General features: G+C 54.4%; 1 protein-coding gene across 4 annotated transcripts in view; it reads right to left on the bottom strand.

Moving 5' to 3' along the window:
• Positions 1–1,261: 1,261 nt before the first annotated feature.
• Positions 1,262–23,274, bottom strand: part of TRIM67 (tripartite motif containing 67) — a gene marked incomplete at both ends in the record, with an annotated part of 38,403 nt that continues 16,390 nt past the window's right edge. For 2 of the 4 annotated variants that reach the window (XM_080823357.1, XM_080823359.1), the window contains 9 exons: positions 1,262–1,327; positions 2,323–2,485; positions 5,097–5,400; positions 6,717–6,855; positions 9,138–9,283; positions 11,338–11,497; positions 12,281–12,391; positions 13,384–13,506; positions 15,474–15,569. In XM_080823357.1, the coding sequence (XP_080679483.1) occupies positions 1,262–1,327; positions 2,323–2,485; positions 5,097–5,400; positions 6,717–6,855; positions 9,138–9,283; positions 11,338–11,497; positions 12,281–12,391; positions 13,384–13,506; positions 15,474–15,569 (1,308 nt within the window). Of the gene's footprint in view, positions 1,328–2,322; positions 2,486–5,096; positions 5,401–6,716; positions 6,856–9,137; positions 9,299–11,337; positions 11,498–12,280; positions 12,392–13,383; positions 13,507–15,473; positions 15,570–23,274 lie in introns of all 4 variants that reach the window. The other 2 variants (XM_080823356.1, XM_080823358.1) reach the window with 2 other exon arrangements.

Below are 23,274 nucleotides of genomic sequence, written 5' to 3'. Positions count from 1 at the left end.
GCTCGGGCTCAGAGCCCTGAAAGCGAGCTCCCTTTCCAAGAGACGCCCATCACTCCTGCGCGTCTCCTGGGAGTAGGTCTGTGTTCCCGGCAGGGAGGCCCCACCTGGGCCTCTAGAGCTCTGGACACCCAAGCTCCCCTGGGAGACCGAGTGGCGAGGAACTCGCTGATCGCAAGCTGTTTCCGGCCTCCTTCGGAGGACCTGGCCCCTGGCCCCCGTCCACCCCCCGCCCCCCTCGCCCCAGCAGAACCACGCCTGCCCCCGGGCCACCTCCTGCTTTCGGACGACAGTAGGGTGGGTCTCCAAGCAAAGGGAGGCTGCTCTAAGCGGCTTCCCCAGGGCCTCCCACCCGGAGGAGGGGCCCAGCCTGGAAGAGAGCAACTCAGAGAGGCTTGCAGTTCCAGAAAGAGCCACCAGGTGACGGCTCCTCACACTATCACTCCGATGTCCATGCTTTCCTTTGTGTTTAAGAACGAAGAACCAAGTGTATGAATTTTAGCAAACTACGTGCGTGTGTGGTGTGTGTGTGCGCGCGCATGCGTGCAAGAGAAAGAGAGAGAGAGAAAGACACAGAGACAGACACACAGAGAGAGAGAGAGAGAGGAAGACACAGAGACTGGTTGATTAACGAAGGACCTAAGAAAACCATTTTAAAAGGTTCTCAAGAGTTCGGTGGGAGTGGTGAAGGTCCAGACCAGTGCCCCTTTCTATCGACCTTGGATGAGGTTTGCAAGGGCATAACAGAGTGGAACCTCCAGGACCTAGAAGCAAAAGGATCACATTTCCTGGTGAAGATGAGAACCTGCAGCCTTGGGACTGAGTGGTGTCCCGGCAAAGGGTCAACGCTTGGGGTGTGGGATTCCAAATTGTCTTCCTGCCTCCTGCTCTCAGGGTGCCAGTCTGCCCTCCTGGTGCCTCCCTCCCCCAAAAGACGAGCTTTGAAAACAGATGGCAGGAAACATGAGAAAGGTCCTTCTTTGGGAGTGTTTGCAAAGTCCAGGAGGAATGAAAGGGACACACACACCCACGTTCACCACCAACCAGTGGTCACTTTCGCAAGTGGCCAGTTTGACCAGTCGCCCCAACAAGCATGGTTCGCAGACCTCTTCTGCATCTCCCAAAGAAAACTTTTCTCTAAGATACTCAGTGGCTGCTGGGGCTGCACCTGTGACATGATCGTCCTACCCTTGTGGGTTCTTTGAACGTAGTGAGGGGCGGGGGGGCTCTTCCCAGATGCTGGTGAGCAGTTGGAGCTGGGAGGCTAGTTGCCGGACAGCTTGGGCCGCCCCAGGTTTGTTGGCACTTCCAGTCCCGTGTGCAGAGTAACCTGGAAAAGAAGGCGGGCTGAGTGGGTGGGGGAGGCCACCATGAGAACCCCGAGTGCTCACAGAGCACGGTGGGTGGCCACAGGCAGCATCCCGAGGGCTTCTCTCTCTCGTGGGCTACTCTGTTTGCTGTGCGGCTCGATTTCACTCATGCAGTCCCACGAGTTTGCCCTGAGGAGCTGGTCTGTGCCCGGATGGCCCACTTTGTCCTGGCAGCCAGGAGCCCAGACAAGGCTGAGGCTCTGTTGCAGCAGGTGTATGGCCCTCGCGGTTATGTATTTGTTTCTGCTTTCTTTCCGTGGCCCCCGTGCCTTTCCGGCACCTGTTCTATTAACCAGGTGGGAGGACAGCCCACGTTTCAGGCTGCCTCAAAGCCCTCCCGTGAACGAGCGGAGGTACAAATCAATCCATCAGTGACGGACGCAGCCCTGTCAATACTCAGAGCCAGTGGGCGCCACAAAGCAGGACCCCCAGAAGGAGGAGGGCTCTGCCAGAGGCCAAGGGTGCTGCCTCCATGTTACTCTCCCCCCGACACACACCCACGTGGGCTCCCATTTTGTCTCTATCCTTTTGGAGCCTCTTGAGCCCTCCCCAGGGACGGCCCAGCCCTGAGATCTAAAAGGACATCTTTCTTGCCCGCTTCATATGGGAGCCAGAGGGAGCAGAGGAGGGTGAGAGGGAGTGGAAGGAAACTCACAGCCCCTCGGACGGGTCTCTTCCAGCCCACTTTTGTGTTTTTCCTCTCCGGGGAGAGCCTCGCCCGGAAGGCCCCAGCACACACCTGGCCCCCGGCTTAGAGCCTCTGCTTATTTCAAGTGTATAAGCGAGACCTGATCAAGACGGAGAGACCGTCTCCAGGGAAGGTGGCCTGAGGGGAGGTAGCCCTCTGCCCGGGCACACAACAGTCACTGCCTCACAGCCCACATCGTCCAAGTGCCCTCTGGAAGCCCCTGAGCCCCGAGGGGAGCCGCCAGATGGGCTCCTGCCTGGAGGGTACCTGCACGTTGCGGTTGAGGCTGAGAGCCGGCATGAAGACCCCCTCCACGTGGCTGAAGGCGGTGGGGCCCTGCTGCTGCCCGTTGATGAAGAAGGTCAGAGTGTGCTTATTCAGGTCCAGGAGCACGCCGACAGTGGCCCCCTTGCACACGCCACCTTCCGTCCTGGGAAGAGAAGCCCCGGGAAGCCCCATCACCAACCACACCCAGCTTGGGATGGAGGGGACGGCTCCGAGTCACTTCAAGGGTGCTAGGAATATCGTCCCCGACACACAGCCCCCCTGGCCATGCAGGGAGCTCTTCTCCCGGGCTATGAGACTTTTCCCGAAGCGCCCTCACCAGTTAAGGGCCACACGGGAAGGCCTCACCCCTCATGTTTGCTTCCTTACCCTGGGGGAACCAGCTTATTCTGTCCCGTTTATCCTCACAGTCCCTGAGACCTGGACCCCCAGGGAGTTTTCGGGTTTTGATGAGCAGGTCCCACTTGAGAACCTGGACTGGGGAGCGTGGGCAGGGAAGGCTCCTTTATCTGCCGTGGAAAGGAACGAACTTGGTGCCCTGGACTGCTTTAACCCGTGAGAGGCTGAGAGCCACAGAGAGACAGCCAGCCAGGCCTCCAGGAGATTTCAGAAGGTCCATGGGGCTTCAGCTCATCTCAGAAACAACCCGGGGACTCGTGACCAGGTCCCCCGTCGGAGCCGCCATCCTGTGGGGGCCAGCGGTGGAGCCCTGAGGCTAAGTCTGGGACACTCCCGATAAGCATCCCTGCTCCCACATTCGGCCGCGGCGGGAGTTCACGTCCGCTCCAAGAGAAGCATCGGTGAGCTGCACCGTGCTGCGGGGGCCCTGGCCGACCTGCCTGCTCTCCGCGTTAGAAGCGGGTCCACCAGACGCCCTTCCCTCAGCTGAGGGCTCAGTCTCTACCCCCAGCCCAGCAGCTCCGCGCTGACAAAAAAAAACCATTTTTACCCTCTTCCTGATGGGGCACGACCTCACCAGCTGCAGGCTGATAGCGGGGCAGAGAGCAAGGTCATGGGGAAGGTTGTGGGAAAAACTTGGGGCGCTGACTGGAAAAGGGCTTCCCAAGAGGGGAGGTTCCCCCAGGGTGTGCTGAGCCCAGGGTGGAGAAGAGGAACTGGAGCCGGCCCCTGGTGCTATTCAGACACTGACCACCGGGTGGCGGTAGAGACCGGTCCGAGGCGCACACACTGGCTTCCCACCCAAGTGGGGCCCGCGCCTTGGGTCCGTGCAGGGCTCCCCTACCGCAGCCCCCTACCCAGGGTCCCACCTGCTCCCCAACCCCACACAGAAGTCGATGCGGGACTCTGAGCTAAGTCCTGACAGCGCCTTGAGGTAGCGCTGTGACTTGGGACACGTGTTTAACCCAAGTCCTTTCTAGAATCTGTAAAAGGACTTTTGTACACTGGTGAGGACTGAATGAGATACTCTAAGCCTCAGGCGCCATGTATACAAAAGACTAACAGACACATGAAAAAATGTTCATCATCACTTGCCATCAGGGAGATTCAAATCAAAACCACATGGAGATACCACCTTACACCAGTCAGAATGGCCAAAATTAGCAGGACGGTAAACAACGTGTGTTGGGGAGGATGTGGAGACAGGGAAACCCTCTTACACTGTTGGTGGGAATGCAAGTTGGTGCAGCCACTTTGGAGAACAGTGTGGAGATTCCTCAGGAAATTAAAAATAGATCTTCCCTATGACCCTGCAATTGCACTGCTGGGTATTTACCCCAAAGATACAGATGGAGTGAAAAGAAGGGCTATCTGTACCCCAGTGTTTATAGCAGCCATGGCCACGGTCGCCAAACTGTGGAAAGAACCAAGATGCCCTTCAACAGATGAATGGATAAGGAAGATGTGGTCCATATACGCTATGGAGTATTATGCCTCCATCAGAAAGGATGAATACCCAACTTTTGTAGCAACATGGACGGGACTGGAAGAGATTATGCTGAGTGAAATAAGTCAAACAGAGAGAGTCAAGTATCATATGGTTTCACTTACTTGTGGAGCATAACAAATAACATGGAGGACATGGGGAGATGGAGAGAAGGGAGTTGAGGGAAATTGGAAGAGGAGGTGAACCATGAGAGACTATGGACTCTGGAAAACAATCTGAGGGTTTTGGATGGGAGGGGGCTGGGGGGTTGGGTGAGCCTGGTGGTGGGTGTCAAGGAGGGCGTGTATTGCATGGAGCACTGGGTGTGATGCGTGAACAATGAATCTCGGGACACTGAAAAAATAAAATAAAATAAAAAGTGCTTCCTGTTATTCCCCCCGTGGGCAGTGTATCTGGGCCCCGTTTGGTTTAAGCAGGTAGAGACAGAGCTGGGGGGTCTGGACCGGGCCCCTCTGTGGTTTGTGAATAGGCGACTGGCCAATGGCACCGCTCCCGCTGCAGAGACCTGGTCGCAGCCACGAGGGCACCGGCCGCGCGGGGACTTGGGCCCCAGCTAACAGTGCGTAAAGGAAAGGGGAGCAGAACCGGGAAGGGAAGGACAGCCTAGGAGCCTGGCAAAACCTGGTCATGGGGTTTGCCGAGTGTCCCGTAAAGCCACGTGCCCTGGGGCTGCTCTAGTCTCTGTGGCAGGCTCTGCAGGCAAACACTCACTTCCACCGGGACACTGGACACCCAAGTAGCTGCAACACCTCTCCCCCTCCGACCTCCCGCTGATGCCTAACCTCAGGGACGGCTGTAGGGACGCGCTGCCGGCAGGGCCCTCGCCCCTGCATGCCCCACCACGGCGCACCTGTTGGTGTGGGAGTTGCAGTGCATGAACCAGCTGCGGTTGTTGTCCACGTACATGGCCCAGGCCTTGTCGTCCTTGCCCAGCATCATGTCCTTGACCACGCTGGCCCGGGCCACCCCGAACGCGGGGTCCGGGTGGTTGTCGTACCGGTCCACGTGCAGCTCCCAGTAGTGCACGCCCTTGGAGAAAGCCGCCGTGCCCAGCACCACCCGGTCGTCGTAGCTGCTACACGTGGCCGTCTGGTTGTCATTGGATAAAATGATGTCCCGGTGCCCAGAGTTGGGGTCAAAGGTGAACCAGGCCACTGGAAAGGACGGAAGCAGAGTCAGGGATGGAAATCTCTAGTGGTCTCTACCCTGGGCTCGGAGAAAGCCTCATTTGCATCTCTCAGAAAGCTGGCATCCCGTGTCGAATGTTCTTCCCTGTAGGAGTAACACCCGGGCACACACGTGTTCCTGTGCACATACGTGCACGGGCACGCACGCGCGCGCGCACACACACACACACACACTCGGATCTGTGTTCATCCAGCTTCTCAATCCCATGAGCCCAACCTTGCCAAGGAATGCAGACATTCGGGGGTCAGAGCCCAAATCTAAATGCATCTTGTGCAGTCCGGGTCTTGGACACCCTTCCCTTATGCTCCACATATGGTTGTGAGTTAAAGATAGTGGGTGTGGGATGTGACACCCAGAGAGGTGAAGTGATATAACCAAAGTCACCAAGCTCCATCCTCCTGTTCCGCAGCCCATCGAGTGGCCTCCTCCGTTCTCCGGGCACTTGCTCTAAGATTACGACCACAGTGCATGGGGCAAGGACCGCTGCTCTCCAGGCTAGGGGGCCCCCGAGGGCAGAGAGCTGGTGACCTCTTCATGATTTCTAAAATGAGCCTGCGGGTTGCACCACTTTCAGAAAAGCATCTCCAGTTGTGCCCTTGACAAGAGCATCTGCCGCTGCCCTCTCTCCCCTCCGTCCTTGGGAGACTAACCAGGCGTGTCACATTTCCCTCAGGGCACCCAGAGGATATGCTGGGATACACGATGACAACAAACAGGACTGGCACCATGCCAGGATGCTACAGCCGAGGCTGGGGCATGTCTGGGTGAGCGGGGAAGACGCTTTTTGGAACACGTTCTTTATTTAAGTCATCGCTCCCTGCTAAGGACTCGGATGACCAAAATCCCGTGAATGCCCGTGTGCTCTCATTGCCAGAGACCTGAAAGGTTGCGGCGAGGTGTGTAAACCCTCATATCTGGGCTCTCACACTAGGTATTCAAGGGATCGTCACGCCCAGGGACCAGTGGACTTTTCTCCAGGACCTCTTACCCATTCTCAGCCCCTGGGTCACCCTGAGCCTCTCAGTTGCTGGTTCCCCTTCCTAGTCCATCAAGTGGGGTGAAGAACCGGCTCTTTTTTGGTGGCTTGTGGGGAGGGGTGTGCAGGCAAGGGGCCACAGTGAGCAGGGCAGGGATGGAGCGGGAGGGGCCACACAGTTCCGCTGCCACATTCCCTCCATCCCTCCACTCCTGTCCTACGCAGCTGAGTATTCCCACCTGTCCTCTTTCTGAAGCTTGTCCCCAGTGCTTGAATCTGGTCCTCCCCCGAGCCCTGAGTGCTTACCATCAGACGTCTGCAGGACGACAGTTTTACTGTAAGGCCCGACGCCAGAGGAGTTGAACGCCTTGACCCTGGCGTTGTAGGTGCTGTTGAAATGCAGACCGTCGATGGTGCACAGGGTCTCTTTGCCAACATACACTTCCTAAAAGACAGCCAAGAGTACTCAGGAGGTGCCTTGGTTAGTGGGAAAATTTCTCTTAGCGACATGTTGACATTCAAAGAGCTAGTGCCCCAACAGAGCTCTTGAATCAGAGGAATTTGGATGAGCGGCCGCAGGGTCGCAGACCGTATCCAAGTCAGGCACAGAGTCTGACCCCTGGCCAGACAGCCCCTCTGCCTGTGTGGAGGGGAGGTGTGAGGGGGTCCAAGGGAGGCAGGGAGGGACAGCGGGTCTGCAGCCAGCCAGCAGGCCGCCTGAGAATGTCCTGGCTCTGTGGAGGCTAGCCAGTCAGATAGGTCTCCCCAAGGGGGTGGAGGTACAGAAACCCCACTTCCTTCTTGGTTGGAGCAAGAGAAGATTGTTGGGTTTTGCTGGGAATTTAAGCTAGGAAACATGCGCTAGGCATCTAACTAAACTAAATTACCAATATTTTTAGAAGGGTCAGTACATTTGATGCGAAGATGCATGTGACAAAACACAGGTGGGTTCAAGTTGATTTGGACTGAAAGGGGCATTCCATGCCCCCCACTTCTGCCGCCCCTCCCCCCAGAACTGCGTTGCTCACCGCCTCCTGAGAGGGTGACATATTTCTGAACGGGACCCCAAACATCCTTCATTAGGGACTTACTTCATTCCCCATTCACTTCAAACTCACCTTTGTCCACTTAACTTCCCCAAATGCAGAGCCTGGCCCTCCCCCTGCGCCACTGTTTCTACTTTGTCTGAACATATTTCCTATCTGGTTGTTTAGGGGGTGGGCTCTCCATTTATTATTCCAAGTTATTAATATCAATCGCTGTGTGCTACGCTCTGTATCAGGCATTTTAATCCTCACACAATCCTTGAAAGGTGTTATTGGTTTTTGTTTTTGGTTGGTTTTTTTTTTTTTGTATCTTATATATGAGGAGACACAGAGAACGTAGGAAACCTGCCCAGGATCAGAGTGAACCACTGTGGAAGCCAGGGTTCAAGTCCAGGCCTGTGTGCATTCAAAGCCAACACTCTCCCCCCTATAACGTGCGACTCCTCATCAATTCTAGCCCCCGTATCTAGCTTTCGTTAATGGTCATGTCTCACAGTGGAGAGGCCATCTGTATTTGTGGCTGCTTCTTTGCACATCCTCAAACAGTCTTCCCTTCCCATTTCAGAAACAGGGGCTCTTTTCCCTGTTTCCGGTCCCGGAGCTCTTTCCGGTCTTTGCTCCTCTGCACAGCCAGACCTCTGAGGTTCTGAGCCCAGTGAGTGACCTGCTGCCACTCCTTGCTGACCCGACCTCTGTTCCTCTCTTCCCTAAAATGCCCATAGCCACGGGGGAACCCAACAATTCCCAAGGGAATGCTGTAGTTCTTTCCCCAAGTCTTACATCCTTGTAGGCTACCTTTCAAACAAACAAACAAAAAAACAAAACGAAACAACAAATGCATAAACTCCTTTGAGAGAAACAAAAGGAGTATTGGTCTTCGGCAAGACTTGTTAGATGGCACAGCTACCCGGGACAGCACAACTGTCGTGGTGGCACTGGTTTGTTCTAGTGTGTCTTAGTGTCCTCGGGAAGGAAAGGAGGAACTCTCAGAAGACCCAGAGTTTGTGCTCCCTGGTCTCCTGCCCACAAACCAACTTGGCAGTGACCTGAGCTTTGCCGTATGAAATCTCAAGGTAGAGTTCTATTAGGGGGTCTGGGCCGAGGTCTCTACCGGATGGGGGGGTAGAAGACCATCTCTGGCTCATGAAGAGCCTTTATTAACCCCATGGTATTTCATTACTGGGAACATGAGCGTAGAAGGTCATCCCAACCCAACCACCATTTACCAAGTGTCTGTCTGCACACGCAGAGCACTTTGCCAGGTAGAACAATCCACAAAGCAGACAGGGCAGGGAGCGACAGGCATTGAGCGAGTGGGGACCTGTGTAGGGGGGGTATCTGGGAGGACATGGAAGAACAGCTAGGACTACACTGGTGGGGTGAACTAGGAAGCCTATCCGTGCAGGTGACAGCTTCTCTGATCTCCTCCTTGGCCTCAGACCTGTGTCAGTCTTCACAGGAAAGCTGGCCTAAATTTTTTGTGGCCGCCACCTCTGCCTGCGGGGGCTGCCCAGACCTAGCCCTTGTTGGAATGGCCCCAGCTCCCAAGGGTCCAGACCCACCAGCCCTCTGCTTTTGGGCCAGTACCCTCTGGGGGCAGCACTGGAGCTGAGGGCAGCCCCAGAGGCTAGTCCAGAGGCCTTGGAGTTAGGATCCCTCCAAACAAGCAGCAGGGCCTCACCCGGAACTGGCCCCCGTCGCCGTCGTCCAGCTCCAAGATGTAGCCGTCCACGGGGCTGTGGGTGAAGGGTGGCATTCTCCAGGCCAGCGTGACGCTGTTGTTGTGGGTACAGCACTTCTCCAGCTGCAGCAGGGGGCTGGGCGGCACTGTGACAGGAACCGCTGGTTCAGTGCCCAGATCCCTCACAGGGCACTGGACACCTGTGGCGACTCTCCTCCCCCAAGGCAGCAGCCCCCAGGCCTCAGAAGGAATGGTGGCCACCCTGTGGTTCCTCCCAACCTCTCGCAGGCACACCTCAGCCCCGGGAGTTTCTGTCTCAAGGTGGGTGGGGGCAAGGGCAAGTACAGGTGACTGGTGACCGTGCACTCCCAGCGTGTCCTGGAGTCTGGGGTTGGGGGATGGGAGAGGCATGGCAGATGCCTCTGCGCCTCTGTGTCTGGAGCCCTAAGAAAGGGCTGACCTCTTCCCCATATGCCCACTGAGAACCCCTGGTTTTGATTCTCAGACCCATGAGAGACCCACGAGGGATTCCCACAGAGCTGGGTTCCACATCTCCCCGTGTGCCTCCTGGCCACACGAAGGCCTGTGTGGACCCTCTCTGTGGGGCCAATGGGTGGCTTATAGTGCAGCTTGGGAAGCGGCCGTTGGGGTGGGGGGGCATGCAGAATTCGAAGACACATTTAAACGTCTGGCCAAGAGACACATTTAAACGTTAAAGGCCCAAGGAACCAGATCCGGGAGGGAGAGGCAATCCTGGAGTAGCCAACAGCCAACCCTTGGAATTAGGGATGTGAATCAAATGTATCCTAAGTTCTATCACGGTAAGATCGGGAGAAAGTGTTTGTATTCTAGCTTTGTTCAGGCTCAGGAGATTTTAGAGATAAATCCAGTCCACACCGACAGCTGCCGAGGGGAAAATCACAACACCGGATTTCTAAACACCAGAGACTTCGGTTTGGCTCCCGTGATTCGGGCCGTCTTCCAAGTGGCACTGGTAGTTTAGCTGGGTGCAGCTCTGTCTTGTTTACAGACTTGGTCTCAGGGCTGGCTGAGTGGAGCTGACTCCCCGGGCCTCAGTTTACAAGCATGTAGGGGTCCCCCTTCTGTCCTAGGCTCTGCTGTTGCCTCTCCCAGTTCCTCTGTGAACCCACCACCCAATCCCAGAGCAGCATCCGAGCCTTGGGAGCAGCTCCAAGCCTCCTCCTTTCACACCCCCCTTTCCAGAGCCACCCCTTCTTCTGCCGCACCTCCCTACGCTCTGCCACGTTCCCCCTGTTCCTCCGTACCACGTCTCATTCGCAGGCGGCATTTCCAAACCTCACCTGAGGTGCAAACCGAGTGTGGGAGTGGGCACGCAGATGTGCAAGACACTTGTATTGTCCTTAGTGTAAAAATGGCCACATATTTTGCAGGTAAGGATTTCCTGCCCTCATAGATCCTGTGGGTGCGGCACCCCGTCCTTTGATATTTTGGTTTTAAAAAAACCAAACAGCTTTATCGCCTCTCTGGAATGTACCTTTGATGTCCCCGGAGAGGGAGCCTTTTGAATAGGACTCTGGCTTTGGCTCTGGCCATAACTTGCTAATCTTGCGACGTGGTGCAAGTTACGCAACTTTATTTGACCCTTAGCCTGTGTCTCCCATGGCTCTCCTCCACCTCCTAGCACCCTCCATCTTACTCATTCTGCTCTCACCTCTGACCTTCTTGCTCTTCTTGGAACCCAGAAAATGGATTCCTGCCTCAGGACCTTTGCATTTGCCATCCCTCTGCCACCTGGAATATTCTTCTCCTGTACTGCGTCTCTCTCCATTGGACATTACATGATATATTTGTGTACTGTCTATTTCCTTTTCTAGAATATCAGCTCAATCTTATGAGGGAGTTTGTTGACTTGTTCAAAGCTGTGTCCTGCACCTAGAATAGTGCCTGACACATGGCACACTAAGTGTCTGAATAAGTAACGAATTCTCTTTCACAAATGGGAAAACTGAGGCTCAGACTGGGGTGCTACCCACACTAGGCCACCCAGCTAGTGGGTGGCTAAGCTGGGACTTGAACCTGGGTCTGTGACTTTGGCATCCCCCCTCCCCCTCTGCTCCCTCTGCCTGTCACCAGTCTTCCAGTGACACTGAGCTGCCCCCTCAGAGTGGATGCCTCTTCTGAAAGAAGCACGGCCTGAACTTGGCCAACCACGGCTCACCCCTACATTTCATCTGGATGAAGTCCAGCTGGTGGATGGCCTGCAGCAGCGGCTCGCTGTCCAAGGTCAAGTCAAACTCCGCAGACACTTTTGGCTCCAGGGCGCCTTTGACCCACTGCTCCTGAGACACCTGGACACGCTTGATCAGAGCATCTGAGATCTTAAAGGGAAGCACAGAGTTTAGGGTTTTGATTTGCAAAGGAAAAATCATGCAGTAAGTGGTGGGAAAGGAGGAGGGGCTTGGTGTCTGTGGCTTGGGGACAGGGAAGGGGCTGCGCTGGCCATGGGCTCTCAGGCCATGGTGGAGAAGATAGGATCCCTGCCAGCATAACACTGGGCAAATAAAAATGCATTGTTATCGTTTGAATCGTATTTTGAAAAAGCGATCATCTACATGTGAAGAAGAGCTTGCTGTTGAAAGATATCAGGCCAAACCGTTTTGTGAAGCCAATGATACTTTTTTAAATATGCAAAACCCTTCTACACTGTACTGCTTTTGTTAGATCTAGTACCTTGCAAAGTGAAACATACAAGTGGTTTGTTCCAGGGTCTGAAGGAAGTGCTTCCTAAAGCCCCAGAATTTCGAAGCTCGTTCTCCACAGAATGTTCTCTCCAAGCCGCTCTGTTCTATACTTCCCATCAAGCCCCCAGCTCTGCTCTCCTCTGCTGGAAAGTCCTACTCATTCTGACACTTGCACGTGTCCCTGAGGAGCCATGATCCCGTGTGCCCTTCTTGGGGACTAGCCAAAGGGATTCATCATTTTCCCCGCAGACAGAGGACTGAGCCACCATCTGAATCACTGTCATGTTCTTGAGAGATGCTTGTGGCCCTGAGTCAGCCTGGCTGTTGGGGGGATGCCCCAGCTTCGGCTAGTTTGGGGAGCAGTGGCGGACTTGGAGGTGGGAAGCCGAGCCCGTCTCTGTCCTCCGAGCTCAGCCTCACCTGCAGGAAGCCGGAGGGGTCGTTCTCCTTGATCACCTCCAGGCAGTACTCCATCAGCCCCGTTGACTGGCGCAGCTTCAATGTGCAGTGATTAATCTGGTCCCAAACCATCTGTGATGAAAAGAACCCCCAGTAGTCATTTCTTCAGAGGAGGAACAGCCAGGATGTAGGGGGGGGGGGGTTGGAGAATTCGCATGGAGAAAGCCTTGGGAGAGGTGACCACCTTGCGCCCTCTCCTCCGGGTGCTGGCTCCTGAGCTCCATGGGCCCTCTCTCCTGGGGAATAAATGGACTCACTTCCCAACAAGCAGGCCCAATGCCCAATAGAACGAACTCTGTTCCTGAGCTCTGGATAGCCGAGAAAGTACACAGTCTGCAACTGCCCATGGGACCAGTGACCAACTTCTTGTCTTACTTCTCTCCTGTTGGCGGTCATGGATAATTCGATTGGTTCAGCTACTTCACTTGAAAACACGGACCATCCCCAACACTCCTTCCTTCTTTCCTTGAAAGTATTATTTCCTAATTCATTTGGGAAATATCTATAAAATAGGTTGAACCCCCCAAGACAATGAAGCAGTCCTCCATCGATGCAGAGTGTTCGTAGACCTGCTCACATCAGGAGCCCAGTGTCCTGTGAGGGGAAACCCTCCCCTTCCCACAGTGGACACTGGTCATATTATTACTGCTCGTTACTGAGGGCATGAGATATTAGAGAGGGCCCGAAGAAGGTGGCAGAGCTGATGACCTGAGCAGAGCATGGCCTCGCCATCACTGGTCCCTTCTGCTCTACGAGGTGAGAAGCAGAGTCCCTCAGACAAAGAACAGGACCTCAGAGAAGATGGGAGAGAGTACTTCTGACCTGAGCAGGAGTCAGGGCACCTGAATGCAGCTTTGCAGGGAGAGCATGGCTTTGGGGAAAGTCATGTGAGTGTGAGCAGGTGCAGGGTCAGCTTGCTCATCCCTTCTTCGCCTCATTCATTCATTCATTCATTCATCCATTCTTTCACCCATCTAACACTGACCCAGTGCCTACTGTGTGCATCCGCACATGCGGTGCAGAGGCTGTGAGGAGGACCAGGTTGTCATCACCCAGGTACCTACCTTCAGCTTGTGCTCCCTCTCTTTGGTGACCTTGGTGAGCAGCTTGGCTTTCTGCCGAGTTAAAGCGTCGACCAGAGCGTCACACTGAGCAACCAGGCAGGCTTCGTAGTCTAGTCCGTTTTCCTGGGGGAGGCAGAGAGCTTTAGGGAGAAGACACGCTGAATTGTGGCCAGAGCGAGACACAAAGAAGTATTTCAGAGAAGTTCTTGGCAGAGACATCTATAACATTATTACACTGGAAACAATATTAATGTGAGTCAGGGCAGGGGTACCATGAATCTTGGCACATCGTTCAAACCTTGTTCATTGGGAGCCATGCAAAATGCTCATGACAGACTGGAAAGGGAAAAAAGGGAGGCTGTAAGCGAAGTACGGCACAATTCCACACCGCGTGCACGCACACGGACGGCACAATTCCACAGCGCGAGCACGCACACGGACGGCACGACTCCGCACCGCGAGCACGCACACGGACGGCACGACTCCGCACCGCGAGCGCGCCCACGGACGGCACGACTCCGCACCGCGAGCGCGCACACGGACGGCACGACTCCGCACCGCGAGCGCGCACTCGGACGGCACGACTCCGCACCGCGAGCGCGCACTCGGACGGCACGACTCCGCACCGCGAGCGCGCACTCGGACGGCACGACTCCGCACCGCGAGCGCGCACTCGGACGGCACGACTCCGCACCGCGAGCGCGCACTCGGACGGCACGACTCCGCACCGCGAGCGCGCACTCGGACGGCACGACTCCGCACCGCGAGCGCGCACTCGGACGGCACGACTCCGCACCGCGAGCGCGCACACGGACGGCACGACTCCGCACCGCGAGCGCGCCCACGGACGGCACGACTCCGCACCGCGAGCGCGCCCACGGACGGCACGACTCCGCACCGCGAGCGCGCCCACGGACGGCACGACTCCGCACCGCGAGCGCGCACTCGGACGGCACGACTCCGCACCGCGAGCGCGCACTCGGACGGCACGACTCCGCACCGCGAGCGCGCACACGGACGGCACGACTCCGCACCGCGAGCGCGCACACGGACGGCACGACTCCGCACCGCGAGCGCGCACACGGACGGCACGACTCCGCACCGCGAGCGCGCACTCGGACGGCACGACTCCGCACCGCGAGCGCGCACTCGGACGGCACGACTCCGCAGCACGTGCACGCACACGGACGGCACGACTCCGCACCGCGAGCGCGCACACGGACGGCACGACTCCGCACCGCGAGCGCGCACACGGACGGCACGACTCCGCACCGCGAGCGCGCACTCGGACGGCAGGACTCCGCACCGCGAGCGCGCACACGTGTGGCTCAGTCACGAGGAACCTATCAAAAGCGTGAAGCAGTCACCTACGGTGAGGAGATAACGGTGAACTCCTTCCATTGTTCTCTCCTTTCCAAACTTTCTACAATATATACTTTTGCTTTTTGTAATTGGAAGACAGGAAAACAACCCAAAATACAGTGCTCCGGCTGCAGAATCTGTCTCCGTCTTTGGAGCCTTCGGGGTCGCTGAGACCAGCGTGGATTCCGACCTCGCGCGGTGACCTGCGCTGAGGCTCTCACCCCCCGCACCCCAGAATGTGGCTGTTTGCACATACGGCCTTTAGAGAGCTGCTTAAACTAAGAGGCAGTCACGAGTGCGGACCTAATCCAAGATTAAGAATTTAGTGCCCTGGGTCGCCCCTCCCCGTACAGACAAGGAAATACCTTCCGAGTTCCTCGTGGCTGTGAACAGGCCCTCCACGCATGCGCACTCACGTACCGCAGACGCATGCGCGGCCACGTAGAGCGCACGCAGGCGCACTCTTCTCCACAGGCCGCTGAGGCCGGGGACGGTGCTTGGGTGACCTGGGTGGGGCTCCGTGTGTGACACAGTGTGGTTGCTCCGCACACGCACGGATTTCGTAAGTGACACAGCGATATTTTGAGGTTACGCGGTAGGACGATTCAACTCTCTGTGTTCCTCACCGACCACATGCTCGCCACAGGGACCGTCCCTTCCCCCTTGCCCCTTGCCGCCTGCGTCCTGCCCTGACCGCCCGGCCCGGGGCTGGGCTCGGCTCGGCTCACCTGGATCTGCTGCAGGATGTTCTTCAGCTGGACCAGAAACTCCTTTGCTTCCTTCGCCTTATCCGAAACCCCGTTTAAGGCCTGGGACAGTTGGGCCTGAAAAGATACCACGTGTTGAAAAGGAAAGTGAGGGGTGAACGGCGCGCAGCTTGCGCTTCCGGCGAGGCCTGCGCGAGGGCGAGGGGCCGGGGCCACCCCGCGAGCCCGCGTTCCTCGTGCAGGCGGAGACGGCTCCTGACTCGCGGTCCTAAACAACTGCTATTCCTCCGGCAACGGTGGACAGATGTTGCCTGACCTACACTCCTGTCCGGACCCCAGAGCTGGAGAGAGGTACGGAGCGTTCCGCTCGTCGGTTGAGGCTGACGGGTCCGCCGCAGATGTTCGCGGAACCCGGGACGACGAGGCAGACAGAGCCTCTCCTCCCGTGGCAGTTCTGTGTCTCATCGGTCGGACCTGGGGCGGTTGTGTATGGACAGCCCAGGTCCCAGGCTACCCCGCCCCTATTCAGTCGCCTTTTTGCCTGGGGTGGGGGTGGGCAGGGAAGAAGCCTGAAGGCCCTAGAAATGGGCAGGAGCCATCTGCACCGGGGACCCTAAGGCATCATCTAGAGGTGGGAAACCGGCTCTGCGGCAGTCCCCTTAAAAGCTTTGGGACCCCTCATCTCGCAGAGAGGGGTGTGGACAGAGGAGGCCCAGAGGGGACATCAGGGGCTGCGGCCCAGAGGTGGAACTGCCAGCCCGGATGCAATCTTTTTTTTTTTTTTTAAAGATTATTTATTTATTTGACACAGAGAGAGACACACACACACACACACACACACACACACACACACACGAGAGAGAACGCAAGCAGGGGGAGGGCCAGTGAGAGAGGGAGAAGCAGCCTTCCCTCCGAGCAGGGAGCCTGAAGTGGGGCTCATCCCAGGCGGCTGGGATCATGACCTGAGCCAAAGGCAGACGCTTAATGACTGAGCCACCCAGGTGCCCCGTCCAGGTGGAATCTAAGGCCTTTAGCATCAGGCTTCTTTTTAACAGAATGCACACACATACACAATCGAATTTGCCTTCAAACCCAGCTGTCACAGAGACTGATGGCTTTGATTGTTAAGCATATTAACCACGAGTCACATTGTTCTAATTAAAAAGCTGAAGATGGGGTGGAAAGGCCAGGGTCATATCTTTGCACCTCCCTTGCTTTCTTGAGGTCTTTGCTCAAATGTCACCTGATCAGTGAGGCCTTTCCTGACGATCCTATAAAATAGCTCTCTTCCCTTGCCGTGGTTTGTCCTTCTTAACGTTCATCACCCCTCCACACAGCTTTGTTTACTGGCTGTCTCCCCTCACTCGAATGTAAGCGCCCTAGCACAGGGAACTTGCCTGGTTTGCTCACATCTAGAAGGAGCCCTTGGTGCATGGTAGCATTGCGTGGATACTTGTGGAATGAATGAATCAGTGAACAGGATCTTTAGACCATAACAAGAATCCTCCAAGTGTGGTTCCTGGACCAGCAGCCTCAGGGGTGTCTGTCACCTGGGGTTTGTTTGAAATGCAACTTCTCTGGCCCCATCCCCAGGCTTGCTGATCAGAAACTAGAAGGGAAGGGCCAGGAGCCTGTCTTTTATGAACCCTCAAAGGGGAGCTAATGTACTTTGAGGGCCACTGAACTGTCCAGACACAGCCTGCCTGAGCGTCTCTGAGGACTGGGGTCAGTGAGGCCATGGAGTGGAGGAGATGACTAAGAGAGACATGTGGAAAGAGAAGCAGGGGGCCTCAGATGTAGGCAGCACCAACACTCAAGGTGAGGTCAAGGTGAGATCTGGGCTCAGTCCTGCTCGGAGAAGCTTCTCCATTCTCCACTGCCTTCCCCATCCCTACCCCTGCCCCAAGTGGTTTAGGCTCCTCCCCCCACGGCTCACCCAGGGTATGCCCTTTTCTTTCTTTCTTTCCTTTTTTTAATTTAAATTTTAGGTAGTGAACAGAGAGTGCAGTATTGTTTTTTGGAGTAAAATTTAGTGATTCCTCGCTTACATACAACACCCAGTGTTCATCACAACACGCGCCCTCCTTAATCCCCATCCCCAGTGTGTGCCATTCTCTACTGCAAGGACTGATGCACAAAGATGAGCCAGTGAGACTTACAGGGATGAGAAAAGAGTTTTGTCCGCTCTGTCCAATTTGAAAGGCCACAAATGTAACTGAGGAGCCTCATTTTACATTTTATTTAGTGCAAGCTTCAAGCCCCGCAGGTGGCCCCTCACTACTGTTCTGGACCAGCCAGGTCTCTCCACCCGGCCTGGGAGGGGCACAGGTCCCAGGACGACTCAGCCCATTCCCAGATAGCTGCACCCACAAAGGAGACAGAGAAGTCAGCATCATTCATGGGCCCCATGGGATCTTTAACAGGGATTTTATTTATTTATTTTTTAAAAAGATTTTATTTGTTTGACAGAGATCACAAGTAGGCAGAGAGGCAGGCAGCGAGAGGAGGAAGTAGGCTCCCTGCTGAGCAGATAGCCCGATGCCGGGCTTGATCCCAGGACCCTGGGATCATGACCTGAGCTGAAGGCAGAGACATTAATCGACTGAGCCACCCAGGCGCCCCTATTTTTTATTTTTAATTTTTTTAAGATTTTATTTATTTATTTGACAGAGAGGCACAGCAAGAGAGGGAACACAAGCACAGGGAGTGGGAGAGGGAGAAGCAGGCTTCCCACCAAGCAGGGAGCCTGATGTGGGGCTCAATCCCAGGACCCTGGGATCACGACCTGAACCAAGGGTGAATGCTTAACGACTGAGCCACCCAGGTGCCCCTATTTTTTATTTTTTAGAAAAGATTTATTTATTTATTTGAGAGAGAGAGAAAGAGATTGCATGAGAGCAGGCGGAGAGCAGAGGGAGAGGGACTCTCCAGCAGACTTCCCACTGAACGCAGAGCCAGATGAGGGGATCAGTCTCATGACCCTGAGATCATGACCTGAGCTGAAATCAAGAGTTGGACCCTTAACCGACTGAGCCATCAAGGCGCCCCAACAACAAGTCTTTTTAATTGAAGTTTATCAGTGTCTAGAAAAGTGTAGCACTTCCTTCCCTGTTCCAATTTCCCAAAGCTTGGGGCCCACAGAGGCTGCACCAGCTCCTTCCCCAGGGAGGGGCCCATCTCCCATGAACCGATACAGTCCTTGATGCTGGGGACCTTGTCTTTTGTCTTTGTCTTTTGTCTAGCCAGTGGTGCCACCACAAAGTAGGGGCTGAGAAAATGCTCATTGTCTAATTAAGAAAAGTAGAGTGATGGCCTGACAGGAGGTACATGCTAACGTAGGACAGGCCCTGCTAGCTCCATCATTACTGCTCTCACCCTTCGCCAGCAAGAAGCCCTGAGAGGCCGCCTCAGTGAGGCCTGTCCACCCTCCAGCCGGCCCTTGGCACCAGCTCCACTCTGTCCCTGCTCTGGCCAGCCAGTGCCAGCCTCCCAGCAGCCTTACCCACCGCAGGGCCCGTCCACCTGCTTCCTCCTTGGCAAGTAGACCAAGGAGCCTGGCAGGGAGCCAAAGAACAGAGTGGTTTTGAAGGACACCAGTGACCTCAGGCCAATATCCAGCTCAAAGGGGAATAATCTCACAGCCCAGTAGACACTGCTGCCAGGTCCACCAGCCTTGCTGTCTTATCTTTCCTGCCCCTTTTTCTCAATGTCCCCTGGAGGGGCTACCTGAGCGCACACCGGCCCAGGGCCCAGCAGTGTGGAAGAACCCCTGATGACAATATGAGTGCCGGGGTGGGGGGTGGGCATTAGGGGATGCCCTGTAAGCACACACTTGTACTTGTCTTGACCCTAGACACTTGTTCCATGTGTGAAATGGGCACAAGTCACCTCTGCCTATGTAGGGGACAGCATTGTGGAAGCTGGACCTGGGTGTTCTAGTGGAAAAAGAGCAAAGGATTTTGGGGTGAATGTGGAAATCATTTCTTAAGAGGCAAGTGGTTTATTTGTTGGCTGTGTATTAAGGATTTACAGCATATTGTATTTTGCTTCCTTTTTTTTTTAAAGACATGTGCTTTCCTTTTCCACGGGGACTGTTTGGAGTACTAGTAGTGGACAGTGAAAATTGTCCCTTTCTGGTCTGAGAGAAGAGCCTGTGGCCTGAGAAATGAGAATGGGTTGTGTTGTCTCTTCAGATGGTGACTATACCAAACTCTTGAAAAGAGGAAATATCTGGGCAGAAGATGAATGTTTTTTATGATTGAGTAGATTTGGAAAGTATTTTAATTCCGGGATGGTTAACAGCCGATGTTCTATTAGTTTCAGGTGTACAATATAGTGATTCATGGCTGAACAGGTTTTCTTTTTTTCTTTTTTAAGTAAGCTCCATGCTCAGTGTGGAGCCCAACATGGAGCTCAAACTCAACCCCGAGACCAAGACTTGAGCTGAAATCAAGAGTCGGATACCCAGCTGACAGAGCCACCCACGTACCCCATGACTAAATGGATTTTAATCTGAATTGAAAAGTTGCATTTTATCCTATTCTTTTAAGGTTAGGATTATATTCCTGTAAAGGCTGTGCACACAGAGAGCTTAATATAAGTATTTCCTAGCTGGATCAAAGCAACAGCCTGTCTGGCCCAGCATCACATCTTCAGAAGCAGCTCCAAGGAGCAGCTTCTAGGATCACAGGGTGCACATCTTCCATTCTGGATGGTGGCACAGGGCATTATAACGCACAAGGCACGAGGACTCTGGGCTAGTATGGTTCAAATCCTGGCTCTGTCACTGGCTAGCTGGGTTATCTTTGTCTCTTTGTTCTACAGTGTCCTCCCCTGTAAGATAGGAAGGATGGTCATAACCCCTCCCTCCAAAGATGTCTCACGATTATGCTTCATAACGTAACCCAAGCATTTCCAAAATCCTCTTTAATTGTTCAACCCGGGCCTGTCATATATGAATTGTTGTTGACTGAATGTTTGTGTTCCCCCCAAATCCATATGTTGAGGTCCGAGCCCCCAGTGTGACAATATCTGGACATGGGCCTTTGGGAAGTAATTAGGTCATGAGGTGGAGCTCCCATGATGGCATTCGTGTCCTCAGAGGGACAGACAGGAGAAATCTTACTCCCTCTCTCTTCTTGCACATGTACCAAGGAAAAGCGATGTGAGGGCACAGTCGAGGGGTGGCCGGCCATCCTTCGGTAAGGCAGGAGGAGAGGTCTCCGTGGGAACTGACTCAGCCAGCACCCGGATCTTGGGGCACAGCCTCCAGGACAGGAAGAGGTGAATTTGCTGTTGAAGCCTTGTGTTCAGCAGCCTGAACAGCCGAAGACATGCATTTATCTAAGTTACATCACTGCGGATGCCTGGGTGGCTCAGTCGGTTAGGTGTCCGACTCTTGATTTCAGCTTGGGTCTTGGTCTCAGGGTCCTGGGATGGAGCCCCACATCAGGCTCCTTGCTCAGGGGGGAGTCTGCTTCTCCCTCTCCGTTTGCCCCTCCCCCCTGCTTGTTTTCTCTCTCTCTCTCTCTCTCTCCCTCTCAGAAAAATACATAGCATCTTTAACTGGGATCTGTTATAGTTTGGGTTCAAATGGCCTCAGAGATAATTCTCCTACGTTTGTAATGGTCTCTGTGCACGGGCTCCTAAACTGCTTCCTTTCCAACCTGGTCTTTGTTGTCTCATATCCAGTTACCTGGTTGGAGGGCAGGAGGTTAGAACCAAGGATCTAGACATGGCTCATTCCAGCCTCTCATTTCACACAGGGAGAAACTGAGCTTCCAGTAAAAGGCGACTATAAAGGAGAGCACACATGGATTAGTGCATACCCGCAGGTGGTAGAAAGTAGCATGCCTTACACACAGTGGACGCTCATTGAATGTTTCCCTTGTGAAGTTGCCCGAGGTCATACAGATTACCAGAAGCCATTCTTGTTTGAATGTAAAAGCTCTAGAAACTCGATGCCCCTCTCAAGGAGGCTATCATCCAAGGGCTTGAAGAGGTTGGAGGAATAAGACCCACGTTGTTTTTTTTTTTAAAGATTTTATTTATTTATTATTTATTTTTTCATTTAGTTATTTATTTATGTAGAGAGCACAAGCAGGGGAAGGGGCAGAGGCTGAGGGAGAGAGACGATTTCAAGCAGACTCCGCACTGAGCACTGAGCCCAACACGGGGTTAGATCCGGTGACTCTGAGATCATGACCTGAGCAGAAATCAAGAATCAGACGCTTAACTAAGCCACCCAGCTTCCCCCAGACCCATCTTATTATGACATCTAGTTGTGTGCATGTAACATCATCACTGAAATTTGAAGAACATTTTTCCCATGAGCTAGGGGATCCTTCCTTTTAGCACTGTAGACCCCACTGCTAAATGAGAAAAGGTAAGGCCCCCAGCAGAATTATTAGTGCCCATCTACTGGGGTGTAAGGTGGGGCTTTGAGTTCAGTGCTGCCCACTTGCAATGATGGGGGCAATGTCTGATTACATGCTGAAGATCACCACTTAAAGATCATGCCAGAAAATTGAATCCCGCATATCCAAGTAACCTCCTGACTATTGTCTCTCAAATGCACCTCTGACCGTGACATTTCCGTTCCCACCAACATTCTCTACCCCCCACTGAATCAAGGTCCAGCCCTTTGCTCAATATCCAAGGCTCTGGATGTTGTTTCCCTGTAGCACCACCTTTCAGGGCTGCCCATGTGGTTCCCCACCTTCGGTCAAACTGAGTTCTGCCATCCCTGAGCTTCTGTCCTCCCCACCTAGGCTCCTGCAGTGCCCTCTGCCTCATAAGCTCTCTCGCTCACATTTTGCCTGCTGTTGCCTGCTAATATCCCATCCATCTGTAAAGACCCTTTCCAAATGCCACCTCCCTCTGAAGATTTTGCTATCCTCCCCAAATAAAGTATGCCCTTTGATCTCAAACAGGGCCGGCTTCTAGGATATAGCTCACTGCCTTTGAGACACATGGCTCAGAAGTGCCTTAGCTTTCCTGTTCTGTTGGCTGATGCCAGGCCCCTGATGCCTGAAAAGCTTGTTCTGTGCCTGTTGTGTGGGTAGTACCGTCTCTTACACCTCGAATGTGCTGCATGAATATCTGTGTCAGTGAGTTGATTTTGTTCTAGATTTTGTCTGACTAGCTCCCTTGAGCTATGCAAGATTCGATTCTCCCACATGCTGGGCATAATTAAAATGGCCATGTGGCCACTCTGAACCCACCGTTTGGTTTCTAGGGCACAGAGCCCCATATGGTACTGGGCGCTGGCGGTCTGATCCTACCCTGCTGATTGAGATGGTTTTCATGACTTCTGGGTATTAACTCTTCCACTACTGATGCACCCAAATGTCATCATACTAGGTGGGACATACTGATGCCCTTCTATGCCTGGCTTCTGCTTGAAGATGAAGCGTTCTTCCACCTTACCTTGCTCGCTCCCTTTTCTGAGTGACCTGTCAACAGCTGGAGAAGCCCTGTCCCATAGCAGGATCCCCTCTCCAGCTGTCAGAGAGCAGCTCTGTTTCCCAGTCTCCCCCAAAACTAGCCACAGGTTTTGAGAGCTCAGTAGCCAAATAAACAAAATTGTCCTAGTGGTCAGCCTGAATTGAGGCTTAGAAACCCAGTGGTGGGCCTTAACTATTAAAACAGATGTAGGGACAGAGCCAGCGATTGGAAAACCTAGCCCTCCTCTCCCAGGGCACAACTCATAGGGACAGGCAAGGGCATGGAGGTCCTGGGAGACAGGAGGGCTTGACCCACACAGCGTGCTAAGATGGGAATGGGAACACCCCTTCTCCCTAATGAGGTAATGGCAGCCAGA

This window comes from Martes martes (assembly GCF_963455335.1).
Source record: "Martes martes genome assembly, chromosome: 14".
NCBI classification, from domain to species: domain Eukaryota; kingdom Metazoa; phylum Chordata; class Mammalia; order Carnivora; family Mustelidae; genus Martes; species Martes martes.
This window is presented reverse-complemented; position numbering and strand designations above follow the sequence as displayed.